A 24,733-nucleotide genomic window follows, 5' to 3' on the forward strand; every position below is an offset into this window, starting at 1 on the left:
AAAATAAACAGCTTTCATTTATGAACATTTATCAAGTGATGGAGTTAGAAAACAATGCATTCAGTTCTGATACATTATTTTTGATATTCATGGGCACAATGCTACGCTGTATACTGTATATCTAGATGTACCTCTCGGTGCCCTAGATTGTCCCACACAAGCATCCTCTTTGCCCCATATTTCGCGAGACATTAGCCTGCATTGAGAAATAAGCCACCTAATATACAGTTTGCATGTATAAAATGAGTGTGGAAAGAAACATTGAACAGGCATTTGATTAGAAACCCACAGAGCGCGCACGCGCACACGCACACACACACCTCACTGAGGTAAAATTTGGAGTCAAAACTCTAAAATTTACCTGATGTCTGTGTTTTTAATCTTTAAATGGGTGAATTTTTGTCGATTTATGGTTAGAAGGCAGAGCGTTACAGCCTTCCAATCACATCACGTGTTTTGTTTCCTGTTTATTTAATTCAAACTAAACTGTGCAACTACCTACCATCAATATCTCGACTTACATTCATTTTTTTGTTAATTAAAATGATTACTTTTGATAACGTTGAACCACTGCTGCACGTTAGAAAAACTCAATCTTAAAATAAGCATGATTTCACTGAACCCATTTCCACTGAAATTGAAATATGAACGTGCGTGTCAGATGTCGTCCTGTTAGTGTGGTGAAGGAAAGCATTAACGTGAAACCCGTCAGCCTACATGCAGTCACAGATTGCACTGTGATCAACAAAATACCAAAAGGCACCATTTGTCAGTTTTAGCTTAGGCTTGGTCCTTATTATAGTGATTTCTAAAAATAAGAGGGGGTGTGAATCCAACTGTAATAAAAGAGGAAAGAAGAGGCTGGCAACATGATTTCATTTCACTTTTTTCAAAATCATCCAGTTCACGCCCAACACGATCACTTGTCTCACTCCTTTTGATTTTGTAAAGCATCTCTCGGTGCCGTCTGAGCCAGCTGAAATCAGATAAATAAGTAAATGCACATCCAGGGGGATAAATGGGCCAACCGTGCCACTGACTCATCCTCCAAATGTTTGACAGACAATACAGGCAGCCCCCGCAAAAGAAATAAAGCAAAACAGCCTTGAGGCAGGAAAGACGTGGAAAAAATTACGCTCTCGCTCCCCTCGAACGAAGCTGCTTTTGGTCTTCCTGCAGAAAGCTTTTAGTCACAATCGAAGATGAAAAGAAAACCAGACACAAGTGTATAAATTCCATTTTATTTCTACCTTTAAACAGAGACAAATCGTGGTCGACTTGAAAACAAATGAAATACAAATAAAAATACTATTTATATCCGTTGTCTTGTTATCTTAATCGTAACAATCTAATGATTTTTATTTCTACCCAGCGACAGTGCATGGTGCAAAACATCCCTGATTGATTAAAAAAATCCTAGACTAAGAAGCTTTGCAGTATCTGGGGTTAAATTTGTCAATAAAAACCAAGACTGAGAGAAAAAGCGATGAAAGCGCCGATTCTTAGAGGTAACAACTGTAAATATAGCGAAGCAATTTAAAAAGTCATAAGCGTTTGTACAGCTATGAAATGGGAGTGAAAGTGGCCTTTATTGGACCGTTTTACAGTAGCCACTTACTGTTGTGGAGATAGCCTCAAGCCTTGTATAAACCCTTTGTTATCCTATAATATCACAAATTTCCATACATATTCAGATATCTTTGTAAATCATATCAGCTTCCCCACCCACCCACCCACCATGCACCATTCACCAGCATGCCAAACCCGAGCTTCATTTAGCCACTTTGAAATATGAACACAAACTGAAATCACTCACACGTACACATATTCTGCAATAATGGCATCTAAGCTTGGATTTTTCTCAGTACATGAATCATATCATTTTATTTGAATATATTTAAATTTCACTTCCTGAGTTGAAATTACTCAATGTGAATCAGACATGAGCACACGATGAAATCTAATGATGCTCCCCCCCACCAGCCTTTTTCTGCACTATGCGCTGCAGTTAAGAGTCCCACTGTCTCTCCCCTGTTAAAAAGCCATCACGCACGGCTTTCTAACAGCCACGTGGGTTTGATAGAAATCGCAGTGGGGCTGGGATGACTGTGACTGTTTGTGTACATGAGAACGCGAGGACAGATGAATGAAATCAGACCGACCAATGATGCAATGGGGCAAAAAAAATAAATAAAAAAAGTTTCAGAAAAGGGCAGTAAGACACCCTGAAACACTGCAGGGAGATTTCTCCAGCAGTTTACAACAGCCTGCGCTGAATTATGGCCCGCTTTCACTGGGAACACCCTGTTTGCCACGGAGGGGGTGGGGGTTGGACCAGCTCTAACATTAGGAGGTAATAGAGATGGTTCCCATTAAAAATTCATGAATCTGGAATCTGAATCAAGTCAAGGTGATTACATAACAGGGGCAGCAGGTGGTACACTTGAATAATACCCAGTAGAACAGGTTCAACTCTTGTCTATGACTCTTTTTTTTTTTTTTTTTTTTAAATTTGCAGTGAGAAGAAATTCTGAACGTGCTCAAAGCAATGATTGCACTCAAGCAATTAAAGTAATTCCACAATCTGGGCAACATATTTTTACAAAAAGCGATCTAAGAAGCGTAGATAATCATCTACCTCGCTGCCACACAGCATTAGCTGCTCAGCCTCGTGCTGGATTCACTGAGAGTTCACTGCACATGATTATCTTTAATATAATCCCCCCCCCCCCCCGCTCCCGGATTAATTTATCTTCTCAAATATCAGTGTTAAAACTGGCAAAACACGAGCTAAACTTGCATGCACCCCTCATTCAGTGTGGGTTTTTACATTTAAATAAACCCACTCTTCATTTCATCATAGAAAACAAAGAGTGAAGTGGTCTCAGCTGGAGCATTTTGAAAGGTTAGAGTGAATGAATCACCATCTCGTCTCCATTTGTTTTTAATGTTTTGCTTTTTTTTTTTTTTTTTTTTTTTGCATTTAATCAGTGAAAATGTGGGGGGGAAAAAAATCTGTCATCTCCTCAGCAGGCATCTTAAGTATCGTGTGCAAAGTTCAATACAGATGCAGTGTCAGTGGCGCCTATTTGTGCAACATGTTAACTGCACGTGGTGATGTCATTTACCTTCCTGGTCCTCTCAGCCTTGCAAAAATAATCATTAGCTGCATCAGAAGCCAACAATCATTAGAAAAAATAAACATTTAGGATTTTATTTGATAAAAACAGCAACGTCTGGCTCAACCAGATTTGTGTTGTTCATGATTTTTCCACTTATGTGTAAATGCCACTTTGTTTCCACTAGGTGTTAAACTAACCCAAACTTACACAACCTAGCTTCTACGCTTTGAAAGTCTCGCTTATAAAACACCGCCTGTCAATTCAAGGTACCACAGAGAGGAAAAAAAAAACGAAAAAAGCAGCCATTATGCGTGACAAACATAAAGCAATGGCAAAGTGATCAACATGATGGCATGCCTCAAATAAATGGTTATTTTTTATTCAACTTCAGTGAACTAAAAACGAGAAAAAGAAAAAGTAAAACCACATTGGTTTCATTTATCTACAGAGAAAAGAAGAAGAAAAAGAAAAAAAAAAAAAAACTATTTCACATCCATGACTGAAATCATTGGTTTTCAAAAATGGAAGAGGAAAGAAAAAAAAATATATATATATATTATTGTGAATCCATTTCATTCAAGGACTCACCTGCACATATATCCACCCGTGCACCCAGTGTGTGGTATGTGCCGTTACCGTATGACCGTGCAACTTGATCCCCAAAAACCCAGCACCCCCCTCCCGACCCATCACATAACACAGAGATACACGGACCTCAGAGACAGGATGTACAAAAGCTTGTGTTTAACATCAAACAGTGCAGGCCTTACCGTAAACAGCTAAGCCCCCACCCCCCCACCCCTTTTTTACTCCTCCTCTGCAAGGTTTGAGCTTATATGAAGGATGGGCAGAGCCCACCTCTACAAAATGACAGGAAAACCAAACGCAGGGCACAGGAGGAGGCAGAAAACATACGTACAGAACACAGAAGCTCCCTCTGCATCATTCACACTTTTTCTTTTTTCTTTTTTTTCTTTTTTAAACACACTCATTCACGCAAAATTCAACCAGTCAACCAAACGAACAGTTAAAAATAGTTTTAGTGAGAAAAAACATGATTGAACCCTGGACAGTTGGTTTCTTTGTTGCCGTTTGGTGACAAGGGAGACAAAGGTTTGGGAGGTAGAGGAGGAGAAATAAAACAACAACAAAAAAAGAAGCATTGGGCCAACAGGGGGTGGCAGGTTGTGGGAAGTGGACCCAGTGGGTGTTATTTCTTGGCCTTGGTGGCCTTGGCTGAATTTCGCGGAGGGGTGACCGGCCTCCCTGATCCCATTCCTCCCCCAGCACCGTAAGGATATAATTTCTTATCTGCTGGCTTCAGGATCTGTGAGATGGACAAAGAAGTAATCAATTAGATCGACAGACACACACACAGTGAACTCTAATTTTATAGTTAATTACAATTAAAATTCTACCATCACTACATGAATCGATATGCGAGCCATATATTACATATATTGTAATATAATATATGTATTATATAATAATATATTATTATATTATACTAAACGAAACAAATTTGTTTCCCGAAAAGTTATTAGTTCTGTTCTCCACACCTGGAAGGAGCACATGAGCGTCTCATCCACACTCATCATGGCACCAGCGTTGTCAAACTCTCCACAGTAGTTGGGAGCGGAGAACAGAGTGACGAGCTGCCTCTTTGCAAAAAACTCGTAACCATCTTCAACCACCTGAAGACCAAAAGGAAACCATCAATGTTACATATTAAAAAAAAAATTTAAACAAAAAAATAGAGGCTAGTGCCATTCAAGAATCAGATCTATCGTTTAATGTTATGTCACTCAGGCATTGTTAAAAAAAATAGAATATATCATACCTACATTGAAACACCCTCACAGTTTGCTTTATAAGTATTTCCACCAGTGTTTGTTTGGTCTGGGGCTTATTTTTGTGTTTTAGATGTTTTTGTCACAGCTTTGAAGTTAGCTAATGCATCTTCATAATCTACAGTTCACGTCCCGTTTTCTGAAAACATTTGAAAATACTAATTAAATTATTTATCATAGTTTTACTTGGAGGTGTAGTATTTTTCCTTCCTTGTATTTTTTAAATATGGTAAGAAAAACACTAAAAATGCCTCTGATTAGTCCTATTAAAACACAGCCACACAATGCATCGTGATTAATAAGAATTAAGGGAACACTTCTTCAGTCAATGAGTCTGAAATGTACTATACAAAGATGAATTTAGACACAGTGACTAAACTAGTAAACATTACCTGATGCGCCCTGCATATTAGGTCCATGTCATGTTTGTGCAAAAATTTGGCCACCACATCTGCACCGAATGTGAAGGAGACTCCACGGTCGTTTTCACCCCAGCCGAGCACATCTTTGTCTGGATCAGCCCACAGCAGGTCGCACAACAAACCCTGGTCAGGCACGTCTGTGGGTCGCATAACTCTGCGGATCTGCTCCATTGACTGGAGATCAGGAGAGAGGCCTGAGAGAGGAAAGATTTTTGAAAAATACATAAATACGTGCCAACCTTTGCTTCTTGGATCAAATGGTTTAGGCTTCGTAAAGTCACGTATTAACAAGGCCCACCTCCATGACAGCAGAAGATTTTCTCATCTACAATGGCAGCCACAGGTAAACAATTGAAGCAGTCTGTGAAGGTCTTCCACAATTTAATGTTATACCGTCGCTTACCTACCCAAAATAAAATAAAAAAAATAAATAATGCAAGATTTAAAGTTGCAAATTTGCCTTGGTTTCCTTTTAGAAGCCTCTTTTGTACTTACACTCATCATAAAAGCCATAGATTCGATTAATAGAGGCGCATTCATGGTTGCCACGCAGCAGGAAAAAGTTCTCTGGGTATTTAATCTTATAGGCTAGAAGCAGGCAGATGGTCTCCAGTGACTGCTTTCCTCTGTCGACGTAGTCACCCAGGAACAGGTAGTTGCTTTCTGGGGGGAACCCTCCATATTCAAAGAGCCGGAGCAGATCATAGTACTGACCATGGACATCACCTGCAGGGGGCAGCAGAGATGTGCAATTTAAAAACCAACACGCTTTCACTGCTTCTGCCAGAACAGCCCACGCTTATCAGCTGATAAAAGCGTTAATTACAGACAAGCAAACCAGGAGAAAACCATCTCATAATGACCGTCTTCTCCTGCGCCAGAGTGCGCCTGCAGTGCATCCTCTGAGACACACATCATCTCTTTGTCCCGTGAAACTCACCAACCCCTTTGGTTAATTAAAACTCACCACAGATTTTCAGGGGAGCCTCCAGTTCAAGCAGGATCGGCTGGCTCAGGAAGATTTCACGAGATTTGAGGCAGAGGCCACGGATCTCATTCTCGGTCAGCTGGACGTTCTTCCCTGGCCGAGATCCTTTGACTAAAGAGGGGGTAAAAAAACAAAAACAAAAAAAAAAAACCAACATCACACAGGGATGAGAAATTTAAGAGATTCAGCAACACCGCAAAGAGAAGAGATCTGTAAATAAGACTGAATGAAGACTGACGTAAAACAATCAAAACGTGATCCTCAGATTTTGAACCAGAGCACCAGACTGGAAAATTAACACCTCCCACCAACCAACTGCTGACAAATTCTGTTAGCAGACCAGTCCAACAGACACTTTAGCAGGTAGACACATCATTTGGAGGTAATAATACACTACAGATTTTGCAAATAACACTGTACTAATACAAGACACACTTTTAAATGCTTACCAAAACATAATACCACAACATGAGCTTGTGAAATATGCAACGAGAGGCAGCGTCTGAGAAAACCTGATCAGTGGAAAATTGCTAGATATGCACAACCTCGAAAAGCACGTCTTTCTGCTCAGGCTGCAGTTTAAACCAAAGCTAGAGGACGTGAAACCCACTTCCCCTTCTCGCTAATGTGGCTGCAGCAAAGAGATAGCAAACACTTCATTAGGACTGTAAATATGCACAGTGAAGAAGCAACGATTGGCACGCTACTGGCTGTAAAACCAATGTCTCAAATAAAAAAATTAAAAAAATAAAAAAAAGACACAGGCTGTATCATAAACATAATCAAGGCCCCTCTACCAGGTTAAAACACACACACACACACACACACACACACACACACACACACACCAAATAAAATATAAATAAGATGCATCTTAACAAAAAGTAATAAATAAGAATCAGAACAAAACAACAACAATGTATTATATTCCAGGTTTAAAAGAACGACTATAAACTAACCAGCCATGTGTTAATCCTTGAAACTGTGCTACATGGTTTTCTTTACAAACAAATGACTGCAGTGAACTTTGGACTAATTTTAAGACAAAACAAGGAATTTGAAGACGTGACTATGGTTTGTGGCTTTAACAATTACTGCTCAGAGCTTCCACCAGTGCATGACAAGCCTGGCCTGTGATGACCTTCCACATCAGTGTGTTTTACGTTTTTAATATACGAGTAGACACATTGCTTCATGTTGTAGCCTGTAGCAAAGTTAAACTGAAAAATGTGCCAAAATTAACCATGGTGGAAAACGAAACAAGCTGCTCATCTGCACACACCTTTTAAAACTTGTTCTTTATTCTTTAGCTTTGTCATAACATAAAGCAAACCTCCAGTGGATGGGAGGAGCCCACAAGACAGCTTTTCTTCACCTTTAATCTCACTAAACAGGCAAAATGATAAAGTGCTCTTGCTTCTTTCCCCACAAATGTTTCCAAGAAAACAGTTTCTTTCACTCCACCCGTGTTCAACGTCTAAGTGCCACCACTGTCTTTGCTGCTTACAATATCAAAGAGGATTAGCTAGCTTAACCAGAAACTATGACATCTCTGATGCTTTTTTCAACTTCAACCTTGTTGTGTGGAAAAAAAAAAATTGTAATAATTGTGCTTAAATTTTGCACTTTTTATTAAACCCTAATCTGTTCTTAGCAGAAAATGTGTGAAATGCTTGCACTGTGGGGTCCTGCAGCAGTCACCTTCCTGCTGCATTTTCCACACCACTATGAAATGTTCTGTTCAGCACATAAAAACATGTTACCGAGGGCAAGAAGAGGAAGAAAACAAAAACAAAAACATTGATATTAATTAGTGAGTGTTGCTTAAACCGGTTTACTTCACAGACAAACTCATAAGTAGTAGTGGTCGGTGAAAACTGTCAGTGGTCCGAACAGGCCAGCAGGTGACTTAACTTGCCCCACCAACTTTGTTTAAACTGTCCTCAGCCTATCAGGTCATGGTCAGTTATGTCAAACACTGTACACTTGGCTTCCTGATCCGTACAGGGTAACCGGATTTGTTTTATAAAGGTACCCTTAAAGCTGAATTAAGGCATAGGGGGTAACTTTTATGGCCAACAAAGTGAGCCATAATTAAAGCGGTAGCGACAACATCTACACTCAGCCTGTGGTGTCAAACTGGTAACAAGCCAGTAAAAGACATCTGTAATTATGCCATTAGGTTAGCATGTTGTTCTAGATAGTAAGAGATGATAGATATGCATGATAACAAATGGATCAAATTGTTGAGCATCTGCAAATTTAATACTTACAGCAATCTTGTGAGAAAAAAAAAAGAAAAAAAAAAAAAAGGCTTTTGAAAACCTAATTTTTAACTTTTATCTTCCAGGTAAGACTTTAATGACTAGCAGGAATCCTGATTATATGTAAACAGGCTCAAAACAAGTCCATGGGATATGAAAATGTTCAGGAACAATTAGTAAGCATATAATTAAGACAAAGAATCTGTGCTAACAGTTTTCCTGTTATTTTTGCCCATGTGATAAACAAAAAGCTTGAGTAATTATGACCAAAAAAATGTTATTTTTTGACCATCCTGGTTAGCGTCTTTTTTCAAATAAAAATTCTTTAAAACAAAAAACTCAGTTCCTGTCATAGAGAGCCTTTGCTGATGGTGTGTTAAGAATTCAGCAGGTTTGTCTAGTGTGTGTTCAGCCATGTGTTTTCACACTTACCACACAGTCATGATAAAGACTTGAACAAGTCCAACTAATTTTCCTGACAAACTGTCGGAGCCACATCACATAAAGCAGTCGCCGACACAGCTTTAATGCTAGAAAAGGTAGGAGTGTGATGTAAATGACAGCCACAGGAAGAGGGGGGGGGGGAAAAAAAGTATCTGGGAGTCTCACAGGCAGTGTGAAATGATTCAGACCAAAATATTTGTCCACTGACACACCAGCTGCAGGGTGTGGATGTGATGCCATGTTAATCTGCAATTCAGTCCACTGCACACTTACACAAGACTGCTTGCGATGGAGTTTGGAATCAGGTTTGTTTGTATCGGCGACAGAATCAATCACACCCCCGCTCGTACATGTGCTGCTTGATGCCAAAGCAGCTCCTGACACAAACTGTATAAGCCTTCTAATGAGGAGTCTCATTCCCACCCAGTGCATTTCTACACAGGCTAATGAACAGAGTAATATACTTTATGGAAACAACTACCTCCAACAATCTGAGTGACAATTATATTCAAGCTGCAGGTAAACAGAGCTCTCTCTAATGGTACTGATTTAATGGCTGTCAGGTGTACAACGGCTCAGAGATAAACACTTCCCTTTTACACACCAAAAAGAGCGAACCAATGCAGGGCAGCCCTTTTCAAACTGGATTTCTCTGACAATATTAAACATTTAAGATGGCTATACCTGCTGCTGGTGGTGAACCTCAAAACAAGCTCAGCCAAAACTGTGTAATTATATTTAAACTGTTCCTTGTAGCGCTGCAACGATTCGTCGAGTATTTCGAATAATTCGATTATAAAAAAGTCCTGATACAAATTCTTTGTTTCGAGGCTTCTGTAGTGCACTGACGTGTCAAATGATGTAAATGTGAGCATTACACCCATATCTGCGAGTGAAAAGGGACCTGCAATACAAACGTCTTTAAGGGCAACGATTGAATACAGAGTCAAACGGTCCCTAGTGTTTATATAAAAAAAATTTAAAAAAAACAAACAAAAAAAAAAACAAAAAACCCACACACACACAAAACCCAAAACAAAACAAAAAAACATTGGCAACGTCATCACTTTTGTGTTATGTTATCAGAGTTTTAACACTGCGCCAGAGTCTGTTTACACACGGTGAAGAGCAAAGAGGCGGAGCCATTACCGAGACAGTGAGCTCAGGCCGAGTGAGAAGAAAAAAAAAAAAAAAAAACAACAACCCAAAAACGTGTATCTAGTGTCCAAAACAGGAGCGCTGTTCCTGTGATCACCTTTAAAACCTTTGCCGGGAAAAAAAGCTAGCAGGAGTCCTTCATCAAACCACCCGATCAACAAACTCCAACGTGAAGAAGAGTAAACTTTATATCTGCTCCATCCACCGCCATTTGTTTTACACCGTGAAGAATCTGCAGCAAGCCTCCAGACGTTGTATCAAAATATGCGGATGAACTGTTAACTTAGTCTGATACCCGGGCGCCAGTTTAGCTCGGTGCACTGAGCAGGCGATCACGTGCTGTACGGCTGAGAGCAGCCAGCCCAGGTTTGACCCGCAGCCCCTTGCCGCATGTCTTCCCCCATCTCTCTCTCCCTCTGCTTTCCTGTCATTTCTTCACTGTATCTGTCAATTACAAAAAAAAAAAAAAAAAAAAAAAAAAAAAAAAGCTGTAGGCTGGTTTATTTTTTAAAAAAAAAAAATTTGAATTTCAATATGGCATGTAGATACAATCAAAGGTTTTAGCTCAAGTATCTCTGGTCTTGTTCACTAGTGAGGGGGTGAAGGGAGCGGGAGATTGACAGAACAAATGGTGCTGCAGCTGCAGTGATGCAGATGCTACCAGTCCACATGGTAAAAAGAGAGCTGAGCATAAAAGTGAAGTTCTCAATTTACCGGTCAATCTACATCCCTACCCTCACCCTGTGGTCACGAGCTTTTTGTAGTGAACACAAAAAAAAAAAGAAAAAAGATCATCAAGGCTAATCAAAAACAAGACCTTACACGAAAGGTAAATTAGCAGAATGCCCACAAACAACATGATGACCTTCTGTTGAGTAAGGTAACAAAGATCAGTTGCGCATTACATCACCCCAAATGGCCATTTCGTGCCAGGAAAAACCCAGATTTCATGTCCTAACCATTAAGCAATTCGTCAAAAACCCACTTCAAACATGCCCCATGTCAGTCAATTTAACTTCACAAAGCCACATTTAAATGAAATGCCATTCTAATGACACCAGAGCAGTGCTAATGATTTGATCTCCGTATTAAAAATGTTGTTTCATTAAACTTGGAACATACCCTTGTGGTTAAAGTGCATTTCTCTGCCATGGTAACAGATGCCATTAGTAAGACCAAACATTTAAGAAGTACTGACTAGTGAATCTGAAGCAGCTGAGCTGTAACAGTAAAGTTGTCAAACACTTTTTGCAGGCTCATTCATAACCTTTAAAAATAATCCTGTTATCCACGAAGCAACACACAGGAGATGAAGATCAGAGCAAGCAGCCATGTTATGCCCTTATGATCACTGTCATATTTAAAGCGGAGGAAGGCGAATATTTATTAATACAGCTGATTATTACTACAGCTCTCGCTTACTTATCATGCTAATAACATGGGCTTGTATTCTGCCAGTGTAAGTGTTCTTTTTTCTTGTTTTGATAACACAGGAAATGTGTAGATGCAATCCTGTTTGAAAACTTCTCTACTTTTTGCTTTTCAATAAAAGTTGTTTATCAGGTTCAACAATAAGTTGTGATCCAAAAGCGATGCAGACACCACCGCACAATGACCAACATAAACAAACCCACTACAGTACCACATTAACTACACTTAAAGAATTCAAAAATCCTTTATGGGCTTTGAATAAGCCTCCAAAGATACTTGTGTGTTGCTACACACAGTATGAGACATAATTAAAGGCCATCTCACATCAAAATAATCCAGGTTTTAACAGTGGCTGCGGAGCACTTTTAAAAGGGATGGAGAGAGTAGAAATCAGCAGACTGACAGAGAATAATGGCAGTGTCCTGAAGTGACAACTAAAAACAGTGAAAGTAGATATAAATACTGCAGTGCTGCTTCCCACTTTAAACCTGGATTACAGAAGGCTAAGCACTGACAGAGCTTACTCCAAAGTTAGCCACACAAGCCAGTGGGCAACAGTAAGCTTATCATGAGGGGGTGCAGACAAAAGGCTTTCCAGTACACTGGTCAGGCAGCGGAAAACAAAGAGATGGAGCACAGCAGAAAAGCTGAGGGGATGTCAGGGGTGCTGGAATCAACAGTTGAATCGCCCCAGCGCTGCTTCACTCAATGCCGGCTGTTCTGGCCTAGCTTACGTGATGCCACACTTGCTACACATGGTATTAGAAACACAAGCTAAGAGTTCAGTTAGCTCTAGACCTACGCAAGTAATCCAATTGAAACTACTTGCTACCCAAACACATTTAATTGGTTTGGTCTTGAAACATAGCCAGCATGGAGCAGGGATACCTCCTTGTCCACATGGGAGACTGAACTAGCATGAGGATAATTTCTCAATCTTTTGATGTAGTGCCTGCAGTGGGAGTCTGCCGCCTTTAACAGAACGCTGAGAATACAAATATCAGCTTACGAGTGGTTATCCTCACCAATGTGGATAAAAAAAGGTCACGGTAGTTACATAAGTGGATATAAATACAGCCATTATCAGGCGTGTTTGCCTTCTCCTCTGTTTGGCAGACAGTCTTATCACAGCCCAAGTACAACAATCTATGTACAAAACACTCCAGCAGCAGCAGCCAGCATGGCCCACAAAGGCACACTCTCTCTGGGAGGTACTTTGACTGCACATGCATATTTGTACATAATCCCAATCACCTCCACCAGCTCAGCTTAGGCTGATCATGCAGGGCCTATATTTAAAGAAGGTAAACAAACTGAGGGCTAAGGTCAAATTTATTAACAGCAGTGATCCTGGGATAAAACTATCCCAAATGTTATTTCTCAATTTACTGGTCAAAATAACTTTTTTTTTGCATCTTTTGGAAAGCTGCAGTGGTAGAGAGAGACAGAAGGCAGTGGTTGAGAGTGAAGGTTCGACCTGCTGGGAATCAAACTGGAGACTGACTACTGACGTCATTTATACCCCTGTGGTAAGGCCTCCAACCACTCAGCTATCAGGTGGCCCCTAAAGGCATAATTTCAATGAATCACACTGTGTGGGAGAGATTTACCTCATCCATAAAGCACCCTGAAGTAATTTTGTGATTTGTCATGCTAGGTTATATCAGAGGTCAATAACTTTTCTATGTGCATGGAGCCACAAAACACATTTGGGCCTGAAAATAAAAGCAGCAAAGCCTATTTTTATATACATATATGAAGTAGCCTTTACTACACAAATGAAAATCTAAACAACACTTCTAATGTTGCTCCAGTGACAAAATAACAAAAAGATTTTTCCATTTTAGCAGTTTCACATGGGAAAATTCATAATTGCTGTGCCCAGTGCACTGACATGCAAGGACAACTACAGGAGGTCACAACCTAGTTTCTTCTAACCGCAGTTTGAACTGTACCGCTGGGTCTGAGCACATTTATTCTTCTGTTTGATGTCCTCTGGGCTCCTATTACACAACCACAGCGCGGATGTGAAGATAAAACAGTCCTGTTTATTTCGCACACACTTAAAGCCACGACAAATTTGTCAGTGAGCAGTGAGATTTAAAGCAAGCATTTCCAGGACAGTTAGCATGTAGAGCAAACACAGAATATTGCTTGCTTCATATCTGCTTCAGGAATGTCTCGGGATTTTTGTGACGCAATTGCAATGCATTCGTTTACAACAACTACATATTTTACAGTAAGAACATAGCTTCAATAAATTTTAATACTAATGCAATTCTTGTTTTGAGAAACAAAGAAGTGACGTAAGCAGTTTGTCCTGTGCTTAAAAGCAGCAGTGGAGCAAATGCAGCAAGGAGTCCCAAACAGTACTGACCTTTTATGGTAATAACACTGAAACAGTTTGTTACAATATTGTTAAACACTTAGGACTCTGGCAGGATGCTACACTCACTTTTAAAACCCAAATGGAAGCCAAAACTTCTTTTTTTTATTATAAATGCATTTTTCTTTATGGAGCTGTTGTTTCATTTTCACTGTACTATCCAAAACTTTGCCCCTGTTTGATTATGGTGATACTGTTTACACTGATGCCCTTGAGTCTATCACAGAGCACTGTTTATCAGCAGCGATGGTATCTCACTGCGGCACTGTCTTGTGTATGGTTGTTTGTTTTTTTTGTTGTTTTTTTTAAGAGACTGTCAGATGCTAATCAACACTAAAAATTACTTTTGGATTACATACTCATTTGCAGGAGCATTGATACCACAGTGCCATCTTTAGCTCCTCCAGTTCAAGTCAAGTGGCTCCAATGTCATTTCAACCATTTGCAGTGGAACACTACACAGTGAAGCGAGACAACGTTTCTCCAAGACCATGCTGCTACATATAACAGACAATCAACAAAGGACTACATAAAGTGCAAGTGTGCAAAAATTGCACAAAAAACCCAACCACAAAACAGAGACAGTGCAACACCAGACAGTGCAGACACACAACACACGCAGAAGTGCAACAATGACAGTAAGTTGTGCAAAAGACTGAGCATTGTGAAAAAAGTAACTTGATGTACGATAGTGTGCAGATTAGTCCTTGAGGCAGTGACGTGTGTGTGTGTGTCAGTCCAGTCACTGAGTGTTCAGGAGTCGTGGGGTAAGAAACTGTTTTGCAGTCTGGCAGTGAGGACCCGAATGCTCCGTTATCTCCTGCCAGAAGGCAGCAGGGTGAAGAGGGGCACACACAGCCCCTCCCCTCACTAGCAGCTGAACAGTACTCGATGTTTAAAAACACTGAAAATTTTCAAGAGGTCAGTTTTGTTTCCATTATCAAACAGTCATTAATGTCAATCTGGCTAGTGCATGCATTAATATTAGCCGGTATTCAATGGACACAAACCCAGAATCGAGGGGTCCACAAGCTAGTGTACTCCAAGTGCCATTCCCAAGCCTAAATAAACGGGAGAGTTGCATCAGGAAGGGTATCAAACATAAAATCTGTGCTCAATAGCCACAATAGCATCATGTTAGGTTATCATTAAGGTGGTGGCTAGCTAGTGTAGCTAATAACAAAATTATAATGTGAAACCAGTCAGCAAAAGTTATCAGTCCAGCCCATATAACATAAACAATGTTAATTTAACAGGATGATATTACTGTGTGTGTCTGAATATGTTGTGTTCTCTTAAATTTGCAGACTGAAACAGAGAAAAGAAACTCTGTCAGCCGACCTTACCCGCCATATTTGTTCACCAACAGAAATATGGTGTCAAGTCCTCGGACGAACAGCGCTACCTCAGACAACCTAAATTATAGGTTTTGTTGTTTTGTTTTTTTAAATTCCCAATCTTGAAATATTTACCATACACGCTCACCCTACAGTTATCTCACTGTCTGTTTGTTTTGGCTGTCTGTATGGTTCGAACTTCATGGTATCAAAAACAGTATTAAGCATTTTATTGAGTATTACAGTTTTCCAGGCATTTATAATCTGTATTTTTATATAAATTATATTTATAATTTTTCTAAGTATCATAACATCCCTAATATATTTTACAAGGCTTCTAAAAAAAAAAAAAACTGCACTTCTAAACGAGGCCTAGTTATTGCCACTGCAGACTAACATTAAATGCATCTTTCATGGTATGTTTATACCAAATGCAAACCTATGTTTTACCACTGCATAATTACATACAAAGACCATGTAAATGAATATAAAACAAGGCAAATCCTGATTCCAGGAAATTATAAACACCTGTGGAAATTCACTTTACACTGAAATGGAGGACAGACTTATTGATGCCATTTGAGGGCAGCTGAAACTGTGTTTCAACTCCACTTTTAGATTAAAAAACAAAAAACAAGAGACACAGGTCTTCATGTTACCTTGAAAATATGTTGTCGTTGCTGTAACTTGATTCAAGTTATTGGTTGCCCTTTTCCTCACATGTGATCTAAGGCAAAAGTTTAAATACTTGGCCTACAAACAATATGAAGGCACATTCTTCATATTCATATTTGTGTATCTGCAGATTGTCTTGCACATAACTTTCGTGACCTGAGAACATCTAGTCTTTGTAGTATGCACCTGTCTGCTCCTAAAGTGCATGTCTTTTGTACAGAGGCATCCTAACCTGTTTAAATAACCATTACATGGAGTACATGGAGTGCGTCCCAATCAGAGCATTTTTGTTTGTACAGCTCATTAACAAGTCTCTCAGGGAAGCAGACTACAAACACACTCCAGAAATGCAGTTGCAAAAAAGCAAAAACCCAGACAGTCCAGCAAAGCCAGCAAGAAGCAAGGTTATTATAGTCAACTAGAACTAAAATCAAAAGTAAAACCAGTTGTAAAGGAACATTTAAGCAAACTGAAATAAAAACAAGGTATATCCTCATTTTTTTAGTCGTTGACAATTTGATCAAATTGGTTATCACAACCTTTGGTTCACGTATTTATTAGAGTGTGAGCCAGATACCTTTTAATTTTGACATCCATTCTGAACTTCTGAAAATATCCCTGACAAATAACCTCCACAGTAAAATAAATAAATAAAAAAAATAAATAAAAATAAGCTAAAAGACTCTAAAACCAAACATTTTTGAAACAAAAAAACCTGAACGACAATGAGAAAACCCCATCTGGAAACTAACTGAAACCAACTAACCAAAATCTGCATTTTGTTCTGAATAACTCAATAACTAGTGGGAAAGGGGCTGACTGCAAAACTACTCTTACTCAAAGAGAATTAACACGTAAAATGGAAATAGTCCACTACGGCTACCGAGTCTGAGCATTTCCCCTACATAAACTCAGAAGAAGAAAAAACAAAACAAAAAAACAAAACAAAAAAACAAACAAAAAAAACCACAGGTAAAAGCACAATATCCCTACGCAAATAGCGCATCAGAATGCGTAATTTGCATAAATAGGCGAGTAATGCTCATCTTTTCCAATTCTACAGCACTCTATAACGTCACGCGTTTCCCTTCTTTTGTAGACAGCACGATAGCAAATCATCTAAATTTAAAAAAATATAAAAAACAAAAAAAACCAGCACCCCCAAACTTTACGGTTTGCTAAACAATCTATAAAGAGCACTGTTGTTTTGGTTTCAACCGCTGATCCAAAACCAGCCACCGAGCCTGAGAGTAGAGCGATCCTAAGTAGGCTACTACAACACACTGTGTCCGCTTTTAACTGCAGCTGACCTACATGATGTACACAATTCACTGCCACCAAGACATGCCCTAATATAACAAACACTTGGCTGTGACGCGGATTTGATCCTCCTTACCTTCCAAGAGACGCTGAATTATAGAGTCGATGTTTAATTTGTCCGGCTCCGCCATTTTCTTTATTTTCTGACGTTCTCGGGCTCAAGACGATGGTTTTCTGTGTCTCACCTTAGATTTCTGTGAGGAAAAGACGGGGAATGGACACTGAGAATTACTCAAATTATAATGTCGCAATTCACTGAATGAGTCGCACTTGCTAGTCGACCAATGTCAAAAAACAGTCAATGAGCTTAACCGAGCTTCTGCTAGCTAGGTAGCTATTAGCTAAGTATCATAAACTAGCAGCAGCAAAACTGAACCTTGGCTAGTGAGCAAACGTTAGCTAAATAATCAAACCTGAAAATAGATAACATGTCAAACCTTGTGTCCGGTTTAATATTAATCCTCCCGTGTTGAAATCTGTGTAAATATTTATCCCCTGAGTTCGATCTTGGCCCTTTTCCCCTCGGTTTGTCCGGGTCGCCCCACTCTTCCCCCAGGAACTTTAAAAGAGGGCCGTTTCTAGCGAAGCGTCTACGGTAACACAGGAGGGTGAATCAAACCGAGGTCTTCACACGTTTCTCAAAAAGCGATTGGTCAATCGCAGACCTCAGCTCCCCAATATTCGCATCTGATTGGATACACGCTCGGTCCGTCTTATTCTTAGGCACCGCCTACAGCACTTTACAATGGCATCAATGAAGATTTAAATTAAAGCTCAAAGCGCGCCACCCAGTGTGTCGACGTGGAACTGCACTTTAAACCCTAAAACCACACTTTGATCTTAGTTATGCATCTTAGTTAATTGAAGTTGAGGCTTTTAATACAAGCAAAAATTTGACACACACAAGTGTGTGTCTAATAAACTAAATAAAATGATAAAAAGGTCTGTCAATGTGGTGAAATGCGCACGAATAATACAAAGGGCTTTTGTGCATCTTTTCATTAGTACTGTCAGTCATCTGTTACAGTCAGCTGTAAGCCACTATGGAAAATAAACTGTCTGATACAAAAACCAAAGTCCAAAACTAAATAAAAAAGTAAGAGTACAGTTTCATGTGAAAAGCATGAGTCTACATTTTTTAATTTTTATGCCTAGATGACTAGTGACATTAAATTTAATTTCAATGATACTTCAAAATAAAACTCAAACAAAGTCTCTGGATGTGTTTAAAGGTGCCTGCCAACTGGCTTGACTTTAGAAGGACTTTGGTAAAAATCTATTTTTAACAAAGAAAAACCCAGAATTCTTTGACCCCTACAGTATTGATCCCTCAGTCAATCTGAGGGACATTCTGCTGACATAGTTTGGATAGAGACCCTTTAAAGCAAGAACTGGGCCACCAAAGGGTCCCTTTGCCACACAAAAGCGACAATGAGAAACAATTAGAAGTATTTCTAGATCTACACAAGTGGTTCGATCTATATACTTAACATACTTCTCTCTACTTACATTTTTACATGTGGTTTTGTGCATTTTCTGCTGTGAGCAGGGAATCGTGGTTGCACAATCAAATTACAGTAGACCCACTGAATGTGTAAAGCTAAAATATTGTGTTTATGATTCTGAGTTATATAAAATAAAACGTAATTGAATTAATCGCTAAAATAACAAGAAATAAGTAGCAACGAGTGTCTTTCACTTGGCCTATGTGAATGTTTTTGGAATGTATCTCTTAATGTGTAGTGCACATAAAATTAGAAGTATTATTCCTTGTTCACTGTGTCTTTGCATCTGTGACATTAAAAGAGGTTTCATATCTTTCTCCTGATTTTGTTAACTTGTAGATGATCATTTTAAAATTTTATCCTAACCAAACAAGACTTCCTTTTAAGGCTAACGACATCAAGCTAGTTTCCTCTGGTCAGGTGGCAACCAGCTTGATGGTGCATCATCCTGTCATTAATAGTTGTGTGTCAGTAGGTTGTTTTTTCCAAAATGCATCACCTTTAAACGATGTGATTACCTGATGATGTGGCTGTTGGATTGGGCTGCTTGCAGAATTTATCAGCATTTGGCAGGTGGGAGGTGTTATCTTCTCAGTCTGGTGGTCTGATTCAAAATGTGAGGATCTCATTTTATTGCTCTCCATCAGTCCTTGTTCTGTCTGTCTTACAGCTTAGAGCATTAAGGCATAAAAGAAGTCCAGAGGCTTTGAGGCTTATTTAATGAGGAAAATCAACGCCAAAGACACAAAGACACACACTTTGAGAGAGCAAGAGGAGAACAACTGTAAATATGACTTTCAAATAAAAAATACAGCGGACATTTATGTTGTTAGTCTCCTACTTTGTCTCCTTTACACTGATTCAAATAAATCAATCTAAAAACCTTCTCAGAATAATTAGATGGTATCTCCACTTCATTAGGGAAGGCATGCTAAATTTGACTATTATCACAATCATAAATCATTTTAAGATTTACAGGTTCTTGAAGTACATATGGGCTGAAATTTGCCACATTTTTTCCATCATTTTGAGCCTTCGTGATTTCATTAGCACAGAGATAACCACATGAAAGTTTCAGTGGAGTAAAACACACTTAAACTCCAATCAAACTAGGTTTACACCGACTCCAAGAGTCACAATATAAAACTAAAATCAAATTTTTATTCAGAAGGATTTTTTCAAACACTGCTTTTAAGCAGAAATATTAATATACATTTGGCATTTTGTTTTACTTGCTTATGCTAAACTTCAAAAGGAATCATGTGATTGCTTATCTTCATCTTCTAGCGCATATTCAGACCAGCCATTGATCCAGAGACCCTCTGTGATCCAGTTCCTTCTGTATGTTCAAATTGCAGAGATTTTGACAAAGATTCTCCATTTTATGCACAAATGTCAAATAAATGCAACTTTAACACATAATTTTCACACAGCAGGAATGATGACTAGAAGATGAGCCTGGCATCAAAATGGCATCAAAATGTAGATAGAAGAAGACCTTGTTTTGCCACCTATCCCACATGGTGACATGGCCTCTGAAAGTTAGTCCCAAACACTTTTTTCCTCCATTGAATTATACAAAAACATATCAAGTATTCACTGTCTCTGTTCCTCTGAGTCATGCACATTAATTAATGCAGTTTTGCTATCGAAGCTATGATAAATCCCACGCTCAGAGTTAGTTATAGGAAAGAAATGCTGATTTTGATTTTAGATTAGGACACTCAGAGTGGGTTTAGGTTTCCACAATGTGTTTTTGAGCCCTGAAGATTTCACCTGGATATCTCCTCAAGTAAACAAGTTAGAAGGTCTGAAAAATGCAGGAAAAATCACACAAATTTAAAAAGCGCATAATATTGATGCACGTCAGGGGCCTGTGATTTGGAAAATATTTATATTTTTAAGGTAAATCTTGCGTGGGCTCCCTAAATATGTCAAAATTATGGCACAAAAATGAAAAGAACAGAAAAACAACAGAGATAAAGTGAAAACCTTCTTCAGAATAGCTCCATCACACAGACAGCTCTGAACTGGAGATAAGACGGGGAAACACAACAGTGGACAACAGCGAACATGTGAGCAGAAGATCCTTTTCCACAACTGGAGCACTGTGATGAAACTGGGCCAGGACAAGCCCCATGTTGGTATTCAAGGCATTTACTAATTAAAAAAGAACAAATAACAGTTTTTTCTTGTTCTGTTTGGTTTGTTCTCGATTCTCATTGATATAAAGTTCACAGCTGATGTTCAGTTTCTGTGAAAATACAGTAAAATTCAGCTGTGTAGGCAAAAACAAACAACAATAGAGGCCACATTCCTTTTTTATTTCTTCATGTCCTCATGATCCATGAAACCCAGCTCATGGTCTTACGTAAATAAACCCATTCCATCTCGGTTTCCAAAACTGATCTCCGTACACTCGTCATCAGAGTTTCAACAGAGGTAGGTGCGTAAGTGAGAGGAGGGGGGATGCAGGTAAGGAAAGGTGGGTGGTAACTGTGTAGACTGGGAATGCAGAGGGAAAAAAAGAGGAGTCATTCAGATGACTCACTTTTCTATTCTAGGCTATTTGTAATAGCAACAACCAAAAATATTTTAATTAGCATCAGCATCACTGTTATGACTACAATCCCACAAACCTCTGTATGTGCTTTATGACTTCTGGTGCTGAGACATAATAATCTTTTTCCTAGTGGCTCTTTTTCCCCTGATGCAAATTAGGTAAGCGCTCCTTGTCTCCACAGCAGCGTTCAGTGAGTACAGAGCATGCTACAGGGCATGTCCAGCCAGGTCTTGTGGTCCTTCCATCATCTATGTTCCCATGTTTGTGCTCAGCCCCGCCCACACCTTCGCATTTCTCCATATATGTCCCATGTTGTCTGTACAAGATTTGTACAACAGGAAACAGCATCTTCGAGACAACACGCAGACAGGAAAACAGAAGAAGAATCTCCACTGAAATCTCACCTAATTTTTTTCCATTTTAAAAAAAGGTAGGAATCTATTTATCCACTTTTTATTCAAAAAGACTGCCTGAGCTCTGAAAGGAGACTGAAATCTGAAAAGGCTTGAGGATGAAAGGGTTGGTTGAGGATTAATTTGATAATTACTCAAATAAAATTATAAGAATCATAATAAAATAAATAGTCTTTCATAATGGACATAAGAGGGGAAATTAAAAGGTGCAGATAAATAAACAGCTGTGAGAGTAAAAAAGGTTGAAATAGTTTGAAAGGCCTGCTTTTCTTTTTGTTTTCTGTTTCTAAAGATTTCACGAGTCCCACCTGCGGTCACAATAAAACTCAGAAATCAGTCTTAATGAGGATTAACCCAAATCAGATTTATTTTCAGGGTTTAATCTGCTCTGAAAGTTAGTTACACTTAAACACGGAGTATTTTTGCTCAGTGCAGTCCCCTCCTGTTAATCCTGTACGCACCTGATTGGACTTCGAGATCTTTTTTCGTTATTTCACCTAATTTAACTTGTTGGACGGTAGATTTAATGATGATCATCAATACGATACATTTTGGGTAACGGAAAAAGGTTTAAAGAATGCGAGAAAAAGTGTCCCTACTTGTTTTATCTGATGATAATGATTGTAACACCCCCTTGATTTGAAGTGGATTAAAAAAATTCCTCCAATTTGTGCTCAAATATGTAACTTTAAATGTTACACTTTTCGTGAAAACAAGGGTTTTTTGTTCCTCAGTTAATCTGTTCACTACAGGTCTGTCTTACTTCCAGCATTTATGACTCAAACTTTACCTTTTGTATGATGATGACTCATATAATGGCCTTCAAACAATTAGGTAAAGCAGAGATTTTCAGAGTATGAAGAGCTCCGCCCAGATGTGGCAGCTCAGCGTCTCCTGGGTGGAGATTCAGCGCTCCTGGACCTCTCAGGACATGAATTTGTTTTAAAAACATTGCCCCAAAGCCATGTTTTCTGTGAGGGCCTGTCAGAGTATTGTTTACCCACATGATTCCTCACCTACACGACCACAAAGGAAGGACCCACCCAGCAGTAAGGCTAAAGCACCACATGTAATATTTTGAATCAGCGATGGAGACTTAAAACAACTCCACAGCTAACCAACAGAACGAGTGCTGCAAATCAGAAGTGGTGAATTTAATTTTTTTAAATATATATATTTATCATAGCAGATTAATAAAACAGATACAGCAAAAATATTGGAGAAACATTCAGCGGATGTTAGAAAATGAGCTTTTTAAAGCCAAAGACAGAAGGAGAACATCATTAAATAGACTGTAAAGTAACAATGAAAAGCTTTTAGTGATGCTCCTGTGCCTTTACACCATTTTGCCTTTTATAGAATGGGATCTGCTGTAGTTCAGATGGCATGTGTGGCCCTCGGGGTCGTGGGCCTGATTGGGATTGTTGTATGCTGTGCCGTCCCGCTCTGGAGAGTGTCGGCCTTCACAGGATCCAACATTGTGACAGCAGAGGTAATTAAACATATGTGTGTAGTGTTGTATAAGCAATATTGGATTGTTTCTGTTTATTGAGCTTATTTTACTTGATTTTGAGTAAGTGAATGTTTACAGTTCAATTTTTCATAAATGTTCTACGTGTATGAGATTTAATTATGTAGCACTCAGTTTGCCTCATGTCATGAAATGATGTCTATAAGTGTATATTTCTTCCTCTCTGCGTGTGAGTAGAGAAGTCAGGAGGGCCTGTGGACCACCTGTGTGGTGCAGAGTACTGGCCAGCAGCAGTGCAAGAACTTCGAATCCCTGCTAGATTTGGGCGCAGACCGGCAGGCTGCCAGAGCCCTGACCATCATCAGCGGCATGCTCTGCTGCCTCAGCCTGCTCGTTCTTTTCTGCGGGTCCGACTTTACCACCTGTGTGGAAAACGAAGACGTCAAGCCCAAGATCAGCCTGGTGGCCGGGGTGGGCATGCTGCTGGCTGGCATCCTGGTAATCATCCCTGTCAGCTGGTTTGCACACAATACCGTGAGGGACTTCTACACCCCCCTGTTTAGTTCTTCCCCAAGGATGGAGCTGGGAGCATGCATCTTTGTAGGCTGGGCTGCAGGTGTGCTGCTCATCATAGCTGGAGGTCTGCTCTGTTGCTTCAGCAGGCCCAAGCAAGGCAACACAGGAGGAAAAGCCAAGTATTACAGCAACAGCGCCTCAGCCCCAAACAAAAACTACGTGTAGTGGTGTTTTAAAAGGAACTGGTGTTTGAGAGAAAGGAGGGAATGGCGATCTAGTCGGACTGGAAGTGATAAAGTAGACAACACCGGTTGAATGTTTTTGGGGAAAAAACCCCAAAAAATGTAAATATTAAATTCTCACTGCAGTTTGTACTTTCACATTCATAGAGCTGCTGGTGATGTAAAGCTATGAAAGTAAAGGCTGTAAAGTCCACATTAAATTTGCAAGATTTTTGTAAAGTTTAAAGTTTTGGTTTCAATTATAGCATAAAATATATTTAATTTGTTGAGCAATTAAATAATCAAAGGCCTTTTAGATGGTTCATATTTTACAGTTTGAATGTTAATCAATGCTCTGCTTGTCTTTTTTTCCTTGATAATTTTTATTATCTCTTCTTTAAAAGTCTAAACAAATGCACCTCAGTGAACCTCAGGAAACATCTGGTGCGCGTGTTTCTCTCTTGATATGTTCTCAAAGGTCCGCAAGTATATTTTATAATCATGAGATGTTTGTTTGTACTCATTTTATTTTGTTTCACATTTGGTACGGTAATGAGTATAAATGATTAAAATGGGGTCAAAATAAAGTGCGTGTATGCATTTCATGTGTGTTTCCTTCAAAAGAAAGAAAAAAAGGGGTCAAAATG

At 39.2% G+C, this 24,733-nt stretch overlaps 2 protein-coding genes across 2 annotated transcripts; one reads left to right on the top strand and one right to left on the bottom strand.

Annotated features, from left to right (window-relative positions):
- Positions 1-2,461: 2,461 nt before the first annotated feature.
- ppp1caa (protein phosphatase 1, catalytic subunit, alpha isozyme a) lies at positions 2,462-17,986 on the bottom strand. Its single transcript, XM_040043801.1, has 8 exons — positions 17,835-17,986; positions 17,474-17,591; positions 6,362-6,493; positions 5,890-6,120; positions 5,693-5,797; positions 5,365-5,588; positions 4,682-4,816; positions 2,462-4,449 (listed from the first exon to the last, which is right to left on the bottom strand). Exons 2-8 carry the CDS (start codon positions 17,526-17,528, stop codon positions 4,333-4,335), a joined length of 999 nt encoding a protein of 332 aa, XP_039899735.1. The 5' UTR covers positions 17,529-17,591; positions 17,835-17,986; the 3' UTR covers positions 2,462-4,332.
- Positions 17,987-21,773: 3,787 nt separating this feature from the next.
- Positions 21,774-24,704, top strand: cldni (claudin i). The gene is made up of 3 exons (XM_040043827.1): positions 21,774-21,895; positions 23,238-23,370; positions 23,587-24,704. Exons 2-3 carry the CDS (start codon positions 23,239-23,241, stop codon positions 24,088-24,090), a joined length of 636 nt encoding a protein of 211 aa, XP_039899761.1. The 5' UTR covers positions 21,774-21,895; position 23,238; the 3' UTR covers positions 24,091-24,704.
- Positions 24,705-24,733: the final 29 nt, after the last annotated feature.

Source organism: Simochromis diagramma, unplaced genomic scaffold (assembly GCF_900408965.1).
Source record: "Simochromis diagramma unplaced genomic scaffold, fSimDia1.1 OVJJ01000321.1, whole genome shotgun sequence".
Classification (NCBI taxonomy): Eukaryota; Metazoa; Chordata; class Actinopteri; order Cichliformes; family Cichlidae; genus Simochromis; species Simochromis diagramma.